This window comes from Anomaloglossus baeobatrachus, chromosome 5 (genome assembly GCF_048569485.1).
Source record: "Anomaloglossus baeobatrachus isolate aAnoBae1 chromosome 5, aAnoBae1.hap1, whole genome shotgun sequence".
Lineage (NCBI taxonomy): Eukaryota > Metazoa > Chordata > Amphibia > Anura > Aromobatidae > Anomaloglossus > Anomaloglossus baeobatrachus.
Window position 1 is genome coordinate 162,918,216 of NC_134357.1, and position 17,206 is coordinate 162,935,421.

General features: G+C 45.0%; 1 protein-coding gene across 7 annotated transcripts in view; it reads left to right on the top strand.

Annotated features, from left to right (window-relative positions):
- Positions 1-17,206, top strand: part of LDB3 (LIM domain binding 3) — a 282,469-nt gene that overhangs the window by 187,912 nt on the left and 77,351 nt on the right. For 4 of the 7 annotated variants that reach the window (XM_075348995.1, XM_075348997.1, XM_075348996.1 and 1 more), the window contains one exon: positions 8,895-8,942. The exons of 1 other annotated variant lie outside the window; for it this stretch is intronic. In XM_075348995.1, the coding sequence (XP_075205110.1) occupies positions 8,895-8,942 (48 nt within the window). Of the gene's footprint in view, positions 1-3,792; positions 3,955-8,894; positions 8,943-17,206 lie in introns of all 7 variants that reach the window. 2 more of the 7 variants (XM_075348991.1, XM_075348992.1) reach the window with 1 other exon arrangement.

Sequence of the window (17,206 nt, forward strand, 5' to 3'; positions counted from 1 at the left end):
ACACTGGGGTCCCCTAAAAGAGTAGGGCCCTGAGAATTTTCCCAGTATGTCTTCCCCTAATGTCGACTGGCTGTACCTAGGGCTTATTTTTGGAGTAGGGCTTATATTTCAAGTATACTCCATAAATTCTGTAAAATCATGCTAGGACTTAAATTTGGGGTAGGTCTTACTTTCAGGGAAACAGAGTTATTCTTCCCTGTCATATGCAAAATAGCTGATTGGTCTAACATTATATAATACAACCAGGTTGAAAAGGTCCCTTACTTATATGTCACACAAATATTGCACCCCTTGTGTATAATGTAGTGATGAGTGAGCACTACCATGCTCTGTTGCCTGGTACTCGTAACAAGCAGTCAAACACTCGTACAGTATGTGCTCGACTTGTGTGCCAAGTATAACGGAAGTCAATTGGGAACTTGAGTATTTTTCCGGAAAAATGCTTGAGTTCCCCATTGATTTCCATTATACTCAGTAAACAAGTAGAGCCCATTCGAGTGTCTGACTGCTCGTTAAAAGTACCAAGCACCCGAGCATAGTAGTGCTCACAAATCACTTGTATAATGTATTTAATACCTTCTGCCCTCACTAAAGCATATTTTTTCCATTTGATCACATAATACCACTTTTTTACCATCTGGCGCCTGATCACCGCACACTGCACCGTCGCTTTTTTAGCAAATTTACAGTCTTATGTGTTTACTTAAGCATTATGGCGGGTTGCATGAAAAATTATCAGATTTTCTCCAGAAAACTCGGTTGATTTTCATCCGTATTGTCATCCATGTGCCATCCCTGTGCCATCCATGTGTCCGTAGTTTACGTCAGTGTGACATCCGTGCAACATCCGTGAGGCATCCATATTTACATATCAATATATAAAATGTTCATGACAAAATAGTTTCCTATGTTAATAATTGTCTCCATAAAAATCGGATTCAATACAGATGTTTCATATGAGAGCCAATCCATAATATAATACGCTCGTCTAAATGAGCCCTTAATAATCTGTCACCATGTTATTGCTACCTAATCTGATAGCAGCATAGAGTAGAGGCAGAGACCCCGATTCTAGGGATGTGTCACTTACTGGGCTGCTTAGTGTTGTTTTGATAAAATCATTGTTTTATCAGCAAGAGATCATCATTAGAGAACTAGTAAACCTGCTGCCAGGTTGTACTTCACATTCATGAGTTCTATAAACTCCACCCCATCACTGATTGACAGCTGTGTACACTGCACATGGGTAGAAAACTTCCAATCAGTGGTGGGGCAGAGGTTATATAGGGCTCAGCATTCAAAGAACTGATTAAATCTGCAGCTGATAGCACAGTGATTTTATCAAAATGACAGCAAAGAGCCCAGTAAATGACACATTGCTGGAATCAGGGTCTCTACCCCTTTTATAATGCTGTCATTGCATGGGATAGTAAAAACCTGATGACAGATTTCCTTTAAGCAAAGAAGGCAACCAATGTAAATTTGCTATAAATTAGGTAATATTTGGTGTAATGTATAAAAATAGAGAAAGTTATTCAAAGAATGTAACAACCTGAACAATTGCTTTTACAGGATTTATCACATTTCAGAATTCTTCTCATTTTTTTGTTTCTTTGTTATGATTGATCTTTCCCTTTCCATTTTCTACCAGTTGTTGTGGATGGGGCATTTTATACTAATTTCATTTTGACATTTCAGGTGTTAATGCGAAACAAAAAAAATGTTATTGTTTTTTTCAGGTTTACAGGATTCAAAAAGACACATTACATCCCTCAGCAAATGTCTCTGTTTTTGTAAGCTAGGCCTCATTCAGAAACACAATTTCTTCTCCATGTATTTTATTTGTTATGGTACCGTCACACTAAGAGACGCAACCAGCGATCCCACCAACGATCTGACCTGGCAGGGATTGTTGGTGTGTTGCTACATGGTCGCTGGTAAGCTGTCAATCAGGCAGATCTCCACAGCGATCAGAGATCAGCCACCAGCGACCTATGTAACGACACTGTGCTTCGTAACCTTCGTACACAACGGGTTACTAAGCAAAGCGCCTTGCTTGGATACCCGATATGTACCTTGGTTACCAGCTTACCGCAGGCTGCCAGAAGCCAGCTCCCTGCACCCTGCACATTCAGATCGTTGGCTCCCGCTGTCAAACACAGCGATGTGTGCTTCACAGCGGGAGAGCAATGACCAAAAAATGGTCCAGGACATTCAGCAATGACTGGCGACCTGACAGCAGGGGCCAGGTCATTGCAGGATGTCACACACAGCGACATCACTAGCAAGATCACTGTTGCATCACAAAACCCATGACTCAGCAGCGATGTCGCTAGCGATGTCGCTTAGTGAGACGTGGCCTTTAGGGACATTTAAAAGAAAACACCAATATTTGTTTCAAGATAGTGTTATCAGGATTACAGGTCTTTTCTGCTGATCAAATTCTACATGGGCTTTTTTTTTATATATATAAAACAAAAGGGCTTCTGAGCAGTGATGGGCAAACTTGGACTATAAAAGTCTGGATCCGCATGGGATACCAAGTGTCTGTGAACCGACCCTACACCTAGAGTTCTCAGGAAACTCCGAGTAGCTATCCGGATCTAGCAATCTAGATAATTTAAAAAAAATAAAGGAACAAAAGCATAGGAAGAAATCAGGCACGTTATACTTACCTGTCTCCCACGCAGCTGTAACATGACTTCTGGGGACCGTTCATTACCCTCATGCGAATGACTGCTTGGAATAACACATGCTGTGTGCATCTCTGTCATAGTATAAAAATAAATAAATAAAAAGCCGCATGAGGTTCCTCTTATTTTGATACACTGGCAAGATAAACACATGGCTGGGGGGGTGCAGCCTGTAGCCATATGCCTTATCTATGCTGGGTATCACAATATGAGGGGACTATACACCAATTTTTTAATGATAGACATGCACACAGCATCTGCTATTTGAAGCAGTCAAACATGATGTCACACAGGGTGGGCGTACAGTCTGACTGCAACCAATAACACATATTGGGACTGCCAGTAGACGGGGGCAGCAGTGCATATGCATGAGGGATAATGAGTGGCCCAGAAAGTAGTGTTACAGTGCGCGAAGACTGGTAACTGTAACACGCCTACTCTAATCCCCCTAGTCCTTTCTACCAGCATTTTAAATGGCATGATTCAGATCCCCTTAGACTTATATGGAGACTGGCGTCCAAGCAGATATGTGGGATTAATTACGAGACCGAACCAGGGTTTTTTTTTAAATCTGGTTGACCCAGCCGATCCCAGATATCTGCGGGTTTGCCCATCACTATTTCTGAGTCCTACACACATTTTAGGCAGCAGTCAAATCATGTCCACTCCATGTGTAAAATTTATGGAAAAAGCTGGGTGGCAATGCTCAGTTATTTCCATAATCCCTAGAAGCATGATAAAATCTCGCTCCATGCAAACTTCTCAGCTTGGTCATGTGCGTAGGGAGAGACAAGATACCTAGGCCCCCCAATTTCAAAATCAGCGGGAGACCAGGTGTTTATTATGTCAGGACACAACACCAGAATATATCATTTATACAAGGTATTAAAGAAATTCCGTCACCAGATGTAACATGTCAATTCATGGTAATTCTTTAGCTCAAACTATATAGAAAAAGGGAAAAGTATTATTTTTCATATTGAATTTCCTAAACACTTCTCCAATTTTGGGTCACTATCTAACATTTCATTCTCACAAAGCAGATATGATAAATCCTGACATGTTCCTTTTCTTCCCATTCAATTGTTTCAACGGGAAGACACAAATATAAGTCTCCCATGCTGCCACCAGCCTTGGAAGCCCTTTCTATTACTCCTATATTCACTACTTCACCTCTGCTCAAGAAGAGAAACATACCCAAAAGACCTGGTGTATACAAAAGAATTGGTCTCTCAAACCTACCAAGAAAAGTGTATCAGAGGTACAGCTACCAAAGCTGGCTGGTTATTAACTCCCCCAGTGCTGAGAGGTCAGCAACTCTGCACCCGTGGTCTGACAATGGTCCACAGTGGGCACATGGGTGGTGCTCTTCTCATGTTCTCACTGCTCACACTGTTGTCAGACAAAGGTTAAAAGGAAATTATCACTTCAAGACTATGATTTTTATCTGATCCTACAGCTTTTTTAGATTAATATTTTATTACATTATAATGGCTAAACAGAATTCTCCATATTGTTAGATTATTTGTATATGCAAGGCTTGTTTATCGAGCATGGTACCATAGTTTTAGGGACTTGGAGATAGACAAACTATGATTTATTCTAAGTTACTTATCTAAGTTTTCCATATAGCAAAAGAAAAACTTAGTTAAAGGGTTTGTCCACCCTGGATAATCCTTTTTTTCTTGCAAGGTTCCTGAATAAGAGCTCCCTCTGGGAACCAAGTAGTCAGCTGTAATGAAGTGTTGAATACAGATCCCATTGGCACCAATGACTTATAGATGTAGAGCATAGACAGGGTGGGTCCTCCAGAGTGAGAAACTCGCTCTGTAACCACAAGGTGCGGTATAAAACAGAAATCTCTCCTCTAACTTTACATGATGAACGATAAATGGGAAGTGAAACATTATTATTTTTGCATAATCAAAGTAGAATGATGACCTTCCACATTTTAGTTCTGTAAAAGTGATAATTTCCCTTTAAAGAGTTCGAAGCGATTCATCACCTTGCAAGCGCTTAAAGGTTTGGAGTGGAATATATTCTTCCTCAATATTTGTGTGCTCCTCCTGGTGCTTCAGACATCATGTTGAGAACTGAGCTTGCTCTTCCATTGCTTAGTAATAATGGCTAACAGAGCTGCTGGTGTCATCTATTCTGTAAGTAACAAAAGTTTCAGTCACTCTAATTCTATCATTTCTCCATTACTTAAAGTGTAACAGTCATTTGAATTATGATTTCATAAATCAATAGTACACATGAAAATAAGCAACTTTGTAATATTTCTTATCAGACAAATTTGTTTCTTTCTCTGCTGGAATTGATTCAGTGAAGACTTTCTCATGACTGAGATAGAAGATGGCAGATGTTACTGTAGGAGGGAGGAGCTAGAGGCAGAGGGAGAAGTTAGGGGCAGAACTCCGCCCTCCTCCAGTAACAACTGCCCTCTCCTATCTCAGTAATGAGAAAGTCTTCACTGAATCAAGTCTGGAAGAGAAAGAAGCAAATTTGTCTGATAATATATATTACAAAGTTACTTATTTTCATGGGCACTATTGATTTATTCAATAAAAATTAAATTAAAACAATGGTTACACTTTAAGACCCCAATGGGTTCTCACATGTTGTTCATTTCTAACAAAAAAAAACAAAACAAAAACAACCTCTAGCGAAACATCCACCGGCATCTGGAATCGCTAATGAAAAGTATAGATTTTATTAAAATGGTGTTTAATATTATGATTCTCCACTAAATATTGCACAAGTGTTAAGTGCTCATTATAAATAAGTGTTCATCAGTTATTTTACTGCAGTGATGATAGTTATTTTCACACTAATTTAAAGGCAAGTCACCCCTTGTCCCCAGTCTCCAGCACACAGGAGTGATTCCTGCCTGAGGCCTGCAGAATGGAGAGCTACTAACAAACAGCAGCTTTCGCATTAGCAAACATGAGACCCATCATATACCCAATAGACAGTCATTCTGCATTCTGCTGCTCCAGGGAGAATCAGCTGAGAATATGAGAATCTTCAAGCTATAAAGCAGTTGTCTATGAGAGACAATTCTAAAATGTATCATTTTTCAGATTTAAGGGATTGTCCACTACAACTGACTCAAGTCAGTATTCCCCAGTGTAAAATAAAAATAACATCTGCAGAATCAGTGCCATTCCAGCCATGTTGGCACCAGGTTTCCTATTGCTCACAAGACATTGTTATGCCACTTAAGCGCTGCATTCAATCAGCATCTACTAAAGGGCTGATTTATACATTCTTTTGTCGGCTGAGTGAGAACTGCATTAACGGCAGCTGATTGGCTGCAGCGCTTACCTTGCATACCAATGTCCTGTGAGCAATGGAAGACTTGGTCCCGACATTTTGGAATGACTGTTGCAGGATATGAATGTCTGTTATTTTTATTTTACACTGGGGAATACACTATTGAAGAAGAGGTTGTCTGAGCAGTGGACAAGCTTTTTAAAGTCAACCTTCAAGTAGAAACCACTAATCATTTTAGGTGAAGACTGAAAACCACATTTACATATTTGCAAAGGAGTTCTGCCAAACAAACTTATGGTCATGTCACACACAACGACAGCGACGACGACGTTGCTGCTAAGTCACCATTTTCTGTGACGTAGCAGCGACCTTGCTTGCGATGTCGCTGTGTGTGACATCCAGCAACAACCTGGCCCCTGCTGTGAGGTCGCCGGTTGTTGCTGAATGTCCTGGACCATTTTTTGGACGTTGCTCTCCCACTGTGAAGCACACATCGCTGTGTGTGACAGCGAGAGAGCAACAAACTGAATGTGCAGGGAGCAGGGAACCGGCTTCTGCGGACGCTGGTAACCAAGGTAAATATCGGGTAACCAAGCAAAGGCTTAGTTACCCATTATTTACCTTCGTTACCAGCGTCCGCAGCTTCTTGAAGCCGGCTCCCTGCTCCCTGCACACGTAGCCAAGGTACACATTGGGTAACTATAAGCAAAGCGGTTTGCTTATTAACCCGATGTGTACTCTGGCTACAAGTGCAGGGAGCCAGCGCTAAGCGGTGTGCGCTGGTAACCAAGGTAAATATCGGGTAACCAAGCGAAGCACTTTGCTTGGTTACCCGATATTTACCTTAGTAACCAAGCGCAGCATCGCTTCCACGCGTCGCTGCTGGCTGGGGGCTGGTCACTGGTCGCTGGTGAGATCTGCCTGTTTGACAGCTCACCAGCGATCATGTAACGACGCAGCAGCGATCCTCATAAGGTCAGATCGTCATCGTGATCGCTGCTGCATCACTACATGTGACCTAGGCTTTAGATATAGTGAGAAATTGCACCTACTCTTGAAAGGAATCTGTCAGCAGGTTTTTGCTATATAAGCTGAAGCTATCATGCTGTAAGAGTTAAGATAAAAAGTTCAGGCATGCCTGTATTGTCAATATACAATTTTTTGTTCATTTGCTATGTTTGTTTTAGCAGCTGGACCCTTATCATTGCTGGGGTAGCTGGCTCATGCCATGTTATCCGGCAGGCCCCCTCCTCTGATTGACACCTTACAGTCAATGTACAATCTCTATAGGAAGCCTGTGTGAGTGGGACAGCTCTATAGACTCTGCTACATTACTAGAGCTGAAAGTGCACATTGTGTCAGAATGGCTGCACCCAGTAATCTAAGTGATACATCTCTGGATTCCGGATCTTCTTGCATACATCATGCTGCTCTCATATGAGGTAGCAAAAACCTGCTGACAGATTCCCTTTAAAGCAGTGATCCAACTTCCAACTTTAGTATGAATTGAATTCCATTTATATTAATCCCAATTACATTAATATTAAAGTATTAGCATGGGTGTTAAAGCTAAAGAGGCAAAAAGTGCTGTCATTGCTGGTTTAGCTATGTGGACTTTTCTCAAGGGCACACGTAGAATGGAAGCAGCTGCCATAGGGTCCTTGGAGAGGGGAAGCCCAGACAGTGCAGAGCCCCCTCCCCAAAGGAGCTGCTTTTTAACAAGAAAAGGAAATGAAAAGAAACCCTCAATTGGTGAAAGGGACATGGAGCAAAAATAAAAACACCAAGTCCTTCTGTCTTGGCTAACCTAACCCCGAACCTAGTGTAACTAGTGAATCAGTAAGACAGCATGGCTACAGTTCAGTTTCCTGTTTTTTGTTTCAATTGACAATTTTCTTTCAAGTAGGACTTTTATTTAACTTCTTCCTCAACCATGGATGTTACAATTGGACTTCTTATGAAGAGTCTATTTCTTGGAGCTCCTGTGGAAAATGTTTAATGTCATTGGCTTCAATCACTCATGTAGTTTTCGTAGCAGTTTATATGGCGTTTATTTGTGCTACAACCAGAGGTATATCTAAAAGTATTGAAAAGTATAAAACCTAGTCTGATACTTATCCATCTTTTATCCACTCCTCTGTTTAACTAAAGACACTGTCAAAAATGTCATAAAATCCTCTACAAAACTGCATGTGATTGACGCCAAAAGATGTATATTCATGGTATCTGTATAATGCACAAACTTGTCTCTGGTGAAAAAATGTCACCGTGAAGCTCGGAAGACACGTGTATTATAAAGTCTTGTTTTCTGTGCAGTTTTTAAAGCATAATCCAGTAAGTATAACTCTTTCCTTGACATTTCCCATCATTTTGTCATTCATCCATGCCTTGGGATCAAAAAACGTTATACAAAATTACACCAAAAACTATGTGTGTGTTTTCAGCCTCCATTGTACTGGATGGGAGTGTAGCATTAATACATATTATTTTGAATATATGGAAACATGTTTTGTTTTTCAGATAAATGATTTTAAATATTTAAAATATTGGCTAAATATTATTTAAGGTTTTCATTGGAATAATATATTTTAAATGTTGTAAAAAAATCATTTTTTTCATTGCCTTAATGCAAAAATGGATAAATTGACAAGCATCAAATTTAACATACTAAATGCTGTATCCATGTACATATCAATGATAACATAATTAAACCTAAAGAGTAACAGAATTTGTCATTCTTTCAGCTAGATGCAGTCATTGGCTTTAAGGTTGTTGTTTTGTGGTTACCTCTAATGTTTTATACAAAGCAGATTGAAAATGTATTATGTATGATACGGACCCAATGAGAAGATGTAGTAAGGGTCAAGACTTTAATCTATAGATCTTCACTATAATGTAACAAAGGTGAACACTTGCTTTTTTCAGCCTTCATCAGCAAGCATCCTTTTCTTCCAGCTACCAATCTAAAATAAGGTATTTTTTGTCAAAATAAATGTGTGAAGTACTAATCAAATTTTTTTTTTGTGAGACTTGTAACTCACCCTGTGCTAAACTACGTGTTACATATGATATTGATATAAGCTATTGTAGTAACATGTGAGTCTATGTAGTATATAGCAACCAACAAAGTAGAGTTGTGCAGCATCTTCATTTAGTTTGCATGAGCTATATGTGAGTTGCATGTAGGTAGACTTGATTTTATTAAACTGAATTATGGTTAAAGGGATATTGTGATATTAAATTGCTTTAGTTAGACAACATGAAAATAAGCAAGTTGGCAATTAACTTGCTTTTTCTAACTGCTGTCATTCTCTTGCACTAAGAGATTTTATCCTACATACTATATAATTTGTTGCCAAGGAGATCGACCACTAAATATCGGTTAAGTGTGACTAGTAGCTACATTTCAGGATGAGGAGTTAACTCCTCAGATACAAGCCACCTCTCTTAAGGTCTTGGATTTTTACACTGCTGTTAAATAGATGTTCAGATCCCTCTGTCTACCAGCCTCTGATTAAGCTATTGTTAGTAGGCCTCACAAATCATCAGCCCACTATTGGCAGTTTCCAGGTAGAGGAGTTGAGTTCTGAGATCCTAGACACCGCTTACCAGTCTGTTAATTTCTATATAACACTTAGACTCATTCTCACCTCCATCTCCCTGTTAGCTCCTGATTAAACTGCTGTTTTCAGTCCTGTAAAATCACCAGTCCACTATTGGCAATTTTAAAAACTGTTTTTCTGTCATTGTTCACTTGAGCCTTGCACTTGTTCAAAGGCCCTGTTATCTCTATATGCAAATATAGTTATACCAATATAGATTTTAGAACAAGAACTGCCTGACCATTAAAGTGTCCCAGTAGCAGGACGAAGCTCAGCAGTAGGACAAAGCTGCTGAATCAGAACTCTTACTCAAAGGGAAATGTCTGCCCCCCAAGCAGCAATGAAGTGAAGGGACTGGAAAGCTGTATGCTGCTGAAGACACAAGTTGAGAATAACCCTTTAACTAATACTCTTGCATTAATCACCTCTAAACAGACATACCTTCACATTTATAAAAGTATTATATCATAAAGATAACCCCTGTTTATAATATCTGTTCAGGGATATGGGTATCATAATCATAGAGGGGCATCCTCAATTGGGAACAGCTATTATGAGACAGAGTGATGATACAAGCACTTATGAACCCTGTTTGTCCATTCATTGCAAAGGAACCACACCATAAGTGACTTATAAGGTCATCACCAAATTAGGTTGTCATATTGTTTGCTGGACCTTCAATTCACTATTGTGTCCAACTGGCCCAGCAAAGGATGTTCCAGTACTCTAGTGGGCAAACCTAGCCTTTACACTACAGGCTTCTGTGAAGCCCCACAGGTGTTGTGTCGGTGCATTACCTTCAGGGACTCCACTCGGCTGGATCTGGTCACAGGTAGGAGATCTTCTTCTTGTCGTGACGCCACTCTCAGTATTGCGGCCAGTAGGGACCGCCACTGCAGGTTGAGGGTCGCCTGGGGCTGATGGTGTGTGCAGTTAGTTGGAATAGCCTCCTGAGAGTGAGGCAAGCCCCAGGGCCCGGTGTAGGTGCGTAGTACCACAAGGCGCAGAATAACTCCACACAGGCAGAATGTCTTTCAGGGTTTTTACTCACTTCAGGTGGCAGGGTGAGTAACCCGGGCGTAGCTGGGATGAACCAGGTGGGAACCAGGTATCCTTCAGGCTGACTTTATGAGGGTGACTACCAACTCGCCTTCCTTAGCCCTTGGTGGTTTGGGGTGACCCCGACTTTTAGTCCCTATGGGGGTCGCCCAGGGAAGATGCTGCAGCCTCTCTCCCCCTTTTGTTTGCCGTTTGCTTGTTCCCCGGACCAGGCCACTCCAGCTTCTTGCCTCCTGTGACCTATGGGCCCTCACTGCGGTTACGTGGCTGCGGCTTTTGTGGTGTTGTGGTGTGGGCTTTGAGAGCCCCACACCGGCAGGTTTAGCAGAAGAAAGCTGGATCTATCTTCGCTTCGGGATCTGCCGCCCGGTTGGGCCTGGTGCTCTCTAGCAGTCTCCTTACTTCCCACTCCGTGCTTTCTCTCTAGCTGAAGCTGGCTTTCAGGCAGCACTCCTAGTTGACCGTTCTCCCCCGTCAGTAGCCACTGCGCGGGCGCTGTTAGACAGCATCAACCCCACAGGTCTGCTCCTCACTGAGCCCTATGGAGTTCTCCTCTAACTGACTCACTGCCCCTCCTCTCCTGTTCTTGCCTACGCCACCTAGCAACCAGATTCTCTTACCACACCCCTTGAGAGGAGATGGAGGCTTTTGGCCCCCTCCACTATTCCAGTGAAGGTCAAGGCTTTGCCCCCTCCTGGGATCCCCAGGGGTCCTCTCATGGGTACATGTGTGAGACCTGATCACTATGCGCCTGTGTACCACACCCCTGTCAGCCTTCTGGATTACCTGTATTGTACTGTCCCCAGCATGGGTGCAGTACTCAGTGGTGCCTGACCAGGTCAGGGGCGCCACATTCCCCCTTAGTTATCACCAGCATGTCCTCGGGCTGCAAGACAACATTTTAAAATGCATAAAACATTAAAACATGTAAAACATTTTTAAAAGCACCAGGTACCATACATCACCACCCTCCACCCACAAGTCCGTTAACCCACCCAAAACCCTTTCACGTTGGCCGCGGCTTCAGCCACTTCTGGCAGGATGTAGAGGCGGCTTACATGGGCTGGTGGTTTCAGGGTATACCTGGCCTGGTGGATCCGCGCCTTCAGCCTCTTCTGGCAGGATGCAGAGGCGGCCTCCACAGTTGGTGCTGACCAGGTACCCTCTTTGTGGTGGTGAGCGAAGGCCCCATAAACAGGCGTGCTCTCTGGTTGCAGGTGAGCCAAGGCCCTATATACGGACGGGCTCCTCCTGGTTGCAGACGAGCCAAGCCCCTAAACAGGCTGACTCTGGTGGTGGTGGTGCCCTTTTGGTGTAACTATTTACACTGCGAGAGTTTGTGGCTATAGCCAGTTCATAGCCTTAAGGTTTATGGTTTTCTCACAATAGTTTTTGTGGGCACATTACTTGAACTTGAGAACGTTGCAAAACAAACTTTTTCAAAACTTTAACTGATAACTTCTTTCTTTACTTTACTTTACTTTACTCCTCTTTACCAGGGCTTGAGCCTGTATGGCTGCGGCACCTGCTGCTTTCCTGCTCTTTATCGTCGTCTGTGGTCGTCTCATCCGTAGGTTCTTTTTCTCTGCTTTGTCTCCCTTCTCTTTCTTTAGGACTTTGTGTTACGTCCAGGGCATACAATCCTCTTTCACCTTGGTGCATAGTAAACTGGACTGAATCTCCCATCTTTAGATTTCTGCCAGGGTGTCCTCGAGGCAGATGAGCTCTCACATCTCTTCTGTTGACAAATATCCCTTCTTTGATACCAGGTGCTACGATGAATCCGTATCCACTTCTCAGATTAAAATCCTCCACTACTCCTCTGCAAAGGGGTCCTCTGACCTGGGCTTTGGCTCTTCTCAGGAACCTTTTCTCCTGTAGGTCTCTGGCCGTGACTTCTCTCTGCTCTGGGGATGGCGGTGCAGGGAAAGACTGGGTTCTACTGCGGCGCTGTGTCTTGCGGGCTGGATTCTGCGAAGTGCAGCTTACAAGCTCCCAGGTGAGGCTTTGGGGCAGATCTTCCTCAGCAGACGGTGTCAGGTCTTCTTCATCCCAGCGGGAATACGGCAGCATCTCTGGCTCGGGGTATGGATCCGCTGCTGATGGCTCCTGAGTCAGCTCCTCAGTTTCCTGGCCTCCTCTCCCCCTTAGTTCTTCTTGGCACTCCTTTGGTGGCAGTGCTGGGGATGGGCTTTCTTAAGCAGGCCCAGGCAGGGATCTCTTTGGCATGATTGCTGCAGGAGTCGTCTTGGGGGTATGCGGAGGGAGTATGTACTGGTCCACCAACCATTGTGGAAACTTGGCCTCCATGTCAGCCTTTAGCTGCCAGTATGCGGGGTCCTCCCCAGCGTGGGCTTTCCAGCAGGGACCTCTTTGGACTGGGGAGCGGTGTCTGCTCTGGCCTTGCAGGCCGGGGAAAATGGTGATGCAATCTCTTGGCGGGCCGCGCCCTGTATGGCGGCGACCTGGTCTTGGCGGGCCGCGCCCGGCATGGCGGCGGCCTGGTCTTGGCGGGCCGCGCCCTGTTTGGCGGCGGCCTGGTCTTGGCGGGCCGCGCCCTGTATGGCGGCGGCCTGGATCGGCGTCGCAGCTGCGATGGGATCTGTGCAGGCTGGGCTGGGCGTCGCTGCAGGGACCGGGTCTTGGTGGGCCGAGCAGGGCATCGCTGCGGCGGCCGGGGCTTGGCGGGCCGAGCAGGGCATCGCTGCGGCGGCCGGGGCTTGGCGGGCCGAGCAGGGCATCGCTGCGGCGGCCGGGTCTTGGCGGGCCGAGCAGGGCATCGCTGCGGCGGCCTGGGCTTGGCGGGCCGCACCTGGCGTGGCTGCGGCGGCCGGGTCTTGGCGGGCCGAGCAGGGCATCGCTGCGGCCGCTGGGACTTGGAAGGCCGCACCTGGCGTGGCTGCGGCCTGCTTCAGCGTCGCCGCATCGGACGCCTCTTCGGGGACCGCGGGCGTGGCAGCAGGGGTCGGGGCACTGGCGCTGGCCGGGGCATCACTCGACTCACCCACCGGTGGCAGCATCGGGGTCTGCGTCATCGCCGTCCTGTCTGGCACTCGGCGCGCGGCTCTCCTTTCATAGGCCCGAACCGCCGCGGTCATCTCCAGCATTTCCATTCGTTCTTCCCGGATCTGCTCCACGACCCGGGTCTCCAGTCGGTCGCAGAACTGGGCCAGCTCCCGATACCACCAGGCAGCGGAGCCCGGTTCTGGATTTCTGCGGTCAGACGCCATTTCTTCTGCGCCCTCTTCTGCACGACTCTCCAGCTGTGGACTCGCCGCTGCCTCTGATAGCAAGCTGTTCAGTTTCTGCTCTGCCTCTTTCAGCAGCTCCTCTCCCAGCAGCAGGCTTCTGGCTCCCTTTCTGTTCCGACGTCTCTGGACGCTTCCACTCTCATAGCTGGCAAGGTCAGAACTCTGCAGGGGATCTCTGGGTAGCCACACCTCTTCGTGGGCGGTAACTTCTTCCAGCGCGGGCTGCTGTTGTTTTTCAGCGCGCTTTTCATGGTGGCAATATGGCGGCGCTTCCAATTTTCCAAGCGGACCGCCCAGGCACATGGTCACCTGTCTGAACAGGTCTAGTCCTTATCCTGTTCGTGACGCCAGATGTGAAGCCCCACAGGTGTTGTGTCGGTGCATTACCTTCAGGGACTCCACTCGGCTGGATCTGGTCACAGGTAGGAGATCTTCTTCTTGTCGTGACGCCACTCTCAGTATTGCGGCCAGTAGGGACCGCCACTGCAGGTTGAGGGTCGCCTGGGGCTGATGGTGTGTGCAGTTAGTTGGAATAGCCTCCTGAGAGTGAGGCAAGCCCCAGGGCCCGGTGTAGGTGCGTAGTACCACAAGGCGCAGAATAACTCCACACAGGCAGAATGTCTTTCAGGGTTTTTACTCACTTCAGGTGGCAGGGTGAGTAACCCGGGCGTAGCTGGGATGAACCAGGTGGGAACCAGGTATCCTTCAGGCTGACTTTATGAGGGTGACTACCAACTCGCCTTCCTTAGCCCTTGGTGGTTTGGGGTGACCCCGACTTTTAGTCCCTATGGGGGTCGCCCAGGGAAGATGCTGCAGCCTCTCTCCCCCTTTTGTTTGCCGTTTGCTTGTTCCCCGGACCAGGCCACTCCAGCTTCTTGCCTCCTGTGACCTATGGGCCCTCACTGCGGTTACGTGGCTGCGGCTTTTGTGGTGTTGTGGTGTGGGCTTTGAGAGCCCCACACCGGCAGGTTTAGCAGAAGAAAGCTGGATCTATCTTCGCTTCGGGATCTGCCGCCCGGTTGGGCCTGGTGCTCTCTAGCAGTCTCCTTACTTCCCACTCCGTGCTTTCTCTCTAGCTGAAGCTGGCTTTCAGGCAGCACTCCTAGTTGACCGTTCTCCCCCGTCAGTAGCCACTGCGCGGGCGCTGTTAGACAGCATCAACCCCACAGGTCTGCTCCTCACTGAGCCCTATGGAGTTCTCCTCTAACTGACTCACTGCCCCTCCTCTCCTGTTCTTGCCTACGCCACCTAGCAACCAGATTCTCTTACCACACCCCTTGAGAGGAGATGGAGGCTTTTGGCCCCCTCCACTATTCCAGTGAAGGTCAAGGCTTTGCCCCCTCCTGGGATCCCCAGGGGTCCTCTCATGGGTACATGTGTGAGACCTGATCACTATGCGCCTGTGTACCACACCCCTGTCAGCCTTCTGGATTACCTGTATTGTACTGTCCCCAGCATGGGTGCAGTACTCAGTGGTGCCTGACCAGGTCAGGGGCGCCACATTTCCTCTTTTCTAAACAATTTTAGATTGCATCATTTTGTAATTCACAACTAGGCTCAATGCACTGTAGATAAGTGTGCCCTTTACAATATATATTTTATAAAGAGATGAAAATGTCCTCAACATATTTAGCTGACCAGTATGAAAAATATGGTTACCAAAATGGATCATGGACAACTGACATTTTTAGCAAATTTACTTGCTGTGCACAATCTGAACTGAAGTCTTAACTATTTAAAGAGGACCTATTGCCATCTGTGAAACTTCAGGCGGTAATGGAGATTAAAAAAAAAAATAAAAAATATCCACACTAAATTATTATAAATTCTCCAGCCATTTAAAAGAGAGAGGTGGAAGTGGGGATCTTCACTGTCTCACTACATTTACAGCTGTTTAAGACTTCCTGTCTCTGAGCAAGGGGATATCACTGTATAGGGAGAGACAAGCTGGAGGTAGTGATATACACCTGCCTATGAAGTTCAAAGCTCAATGAGGTTACAAAACCAATTTGGTGTTTCAGTAAGTCAGTAAAAAGTAGTTAGGAGGGTTCAAAACAAGAAATTGAGAAGGGTGCCCATACTTATGCACCTGTCAAATTTAGTTTAAATACAGATTGCACATTTTCTGTTGGTACAATAAACCTCATTTCAATCCAGAAATATTACTCAGTCCATCAGTTATTAAATATATTAAACTGAAATAGCTGTTGCAAAAACCCAAATTGTTATAAAGAAAAAAGGTTAACATTAATAGGGGTGCCTAAACTTTTCCATATGACTGTATTAATCATTGTTAGATAAATTCCTGTGTTATATAGAGCAGTGGGGGGTGAGAAGGATGATCGAAGAAACAGCTGCAAAAAATAATCCTGCTATGGGTTCTATAGAAGCAGTTCCTCATAGTAGATTAACCCTTTTCAAATTGTTTTTTCTTCCTCTTGTATATTAACCCTTTAGTAGCTGCTTTACTTCCCTCCTTTAAGGAGGACCAACAAGCATGATTTTGCTATATGAGGTAAAGGCAGTGCCATACAGGCAGTAAGATGCTGATTGCAGGCATACCTGTTATAGAAAGATCTGATGCTTGGTTAATTAAATATCTTTAATCAAAGTTACAGAAAAGCACTGTACTTTGATTGATGTGTGTAACATGGGTGGATCTTTGTGGGTCAGGTCCTCAAGTTTATTTCTCTTCCTCTGGCGTCCTATGGCATGCCCCCTTTTTTGTATTTGAATATCGTGATGTTCTGCCATTGCTGTTGTTGGAGGCACATGTGCATTGCCACAGCACTCCGGTTTTCATTAAAATGGCGCCGAAGTCCACACATGCGCAGATGTAAAAAAAAAAAACCTCTGCGCACGCATCGACACTTCTCATAGTCTTCACCACAGTGTGTTCAACAAAATGGTGCCAGAGATCACAGTACGTGCATGCGTGGACTCCGGCGCCATTATAATGAAGAACTGAGTACTATGGCAATGTGCACGTGCCGCCAACAACAGCAATGGCGGTGCGGTGCGTTATTCAAATACAGAAAAGGGGGCAAGCAAGAGGATGCCAAAGGAGAAATACACGTGAGGATCCGACCCACAAAAATCCGCCCATGTTGCACAAATTAATCAAAGTGCAATTTTTTTCTGCAACTTCATCAACCAAGCATCACATCTTTCTATAACAGGTATATCTGGATTCAGCATCTTAGTGCCTGTATAGCACTGCCTTTACCTCATACAGCAAAATCCTGCTTGTTGGTCCACTTTAAATAGGCTGTATAATACACAGAGATATCTTAATACATCTGAAAAATTCAGTTTGTAGTAAAGT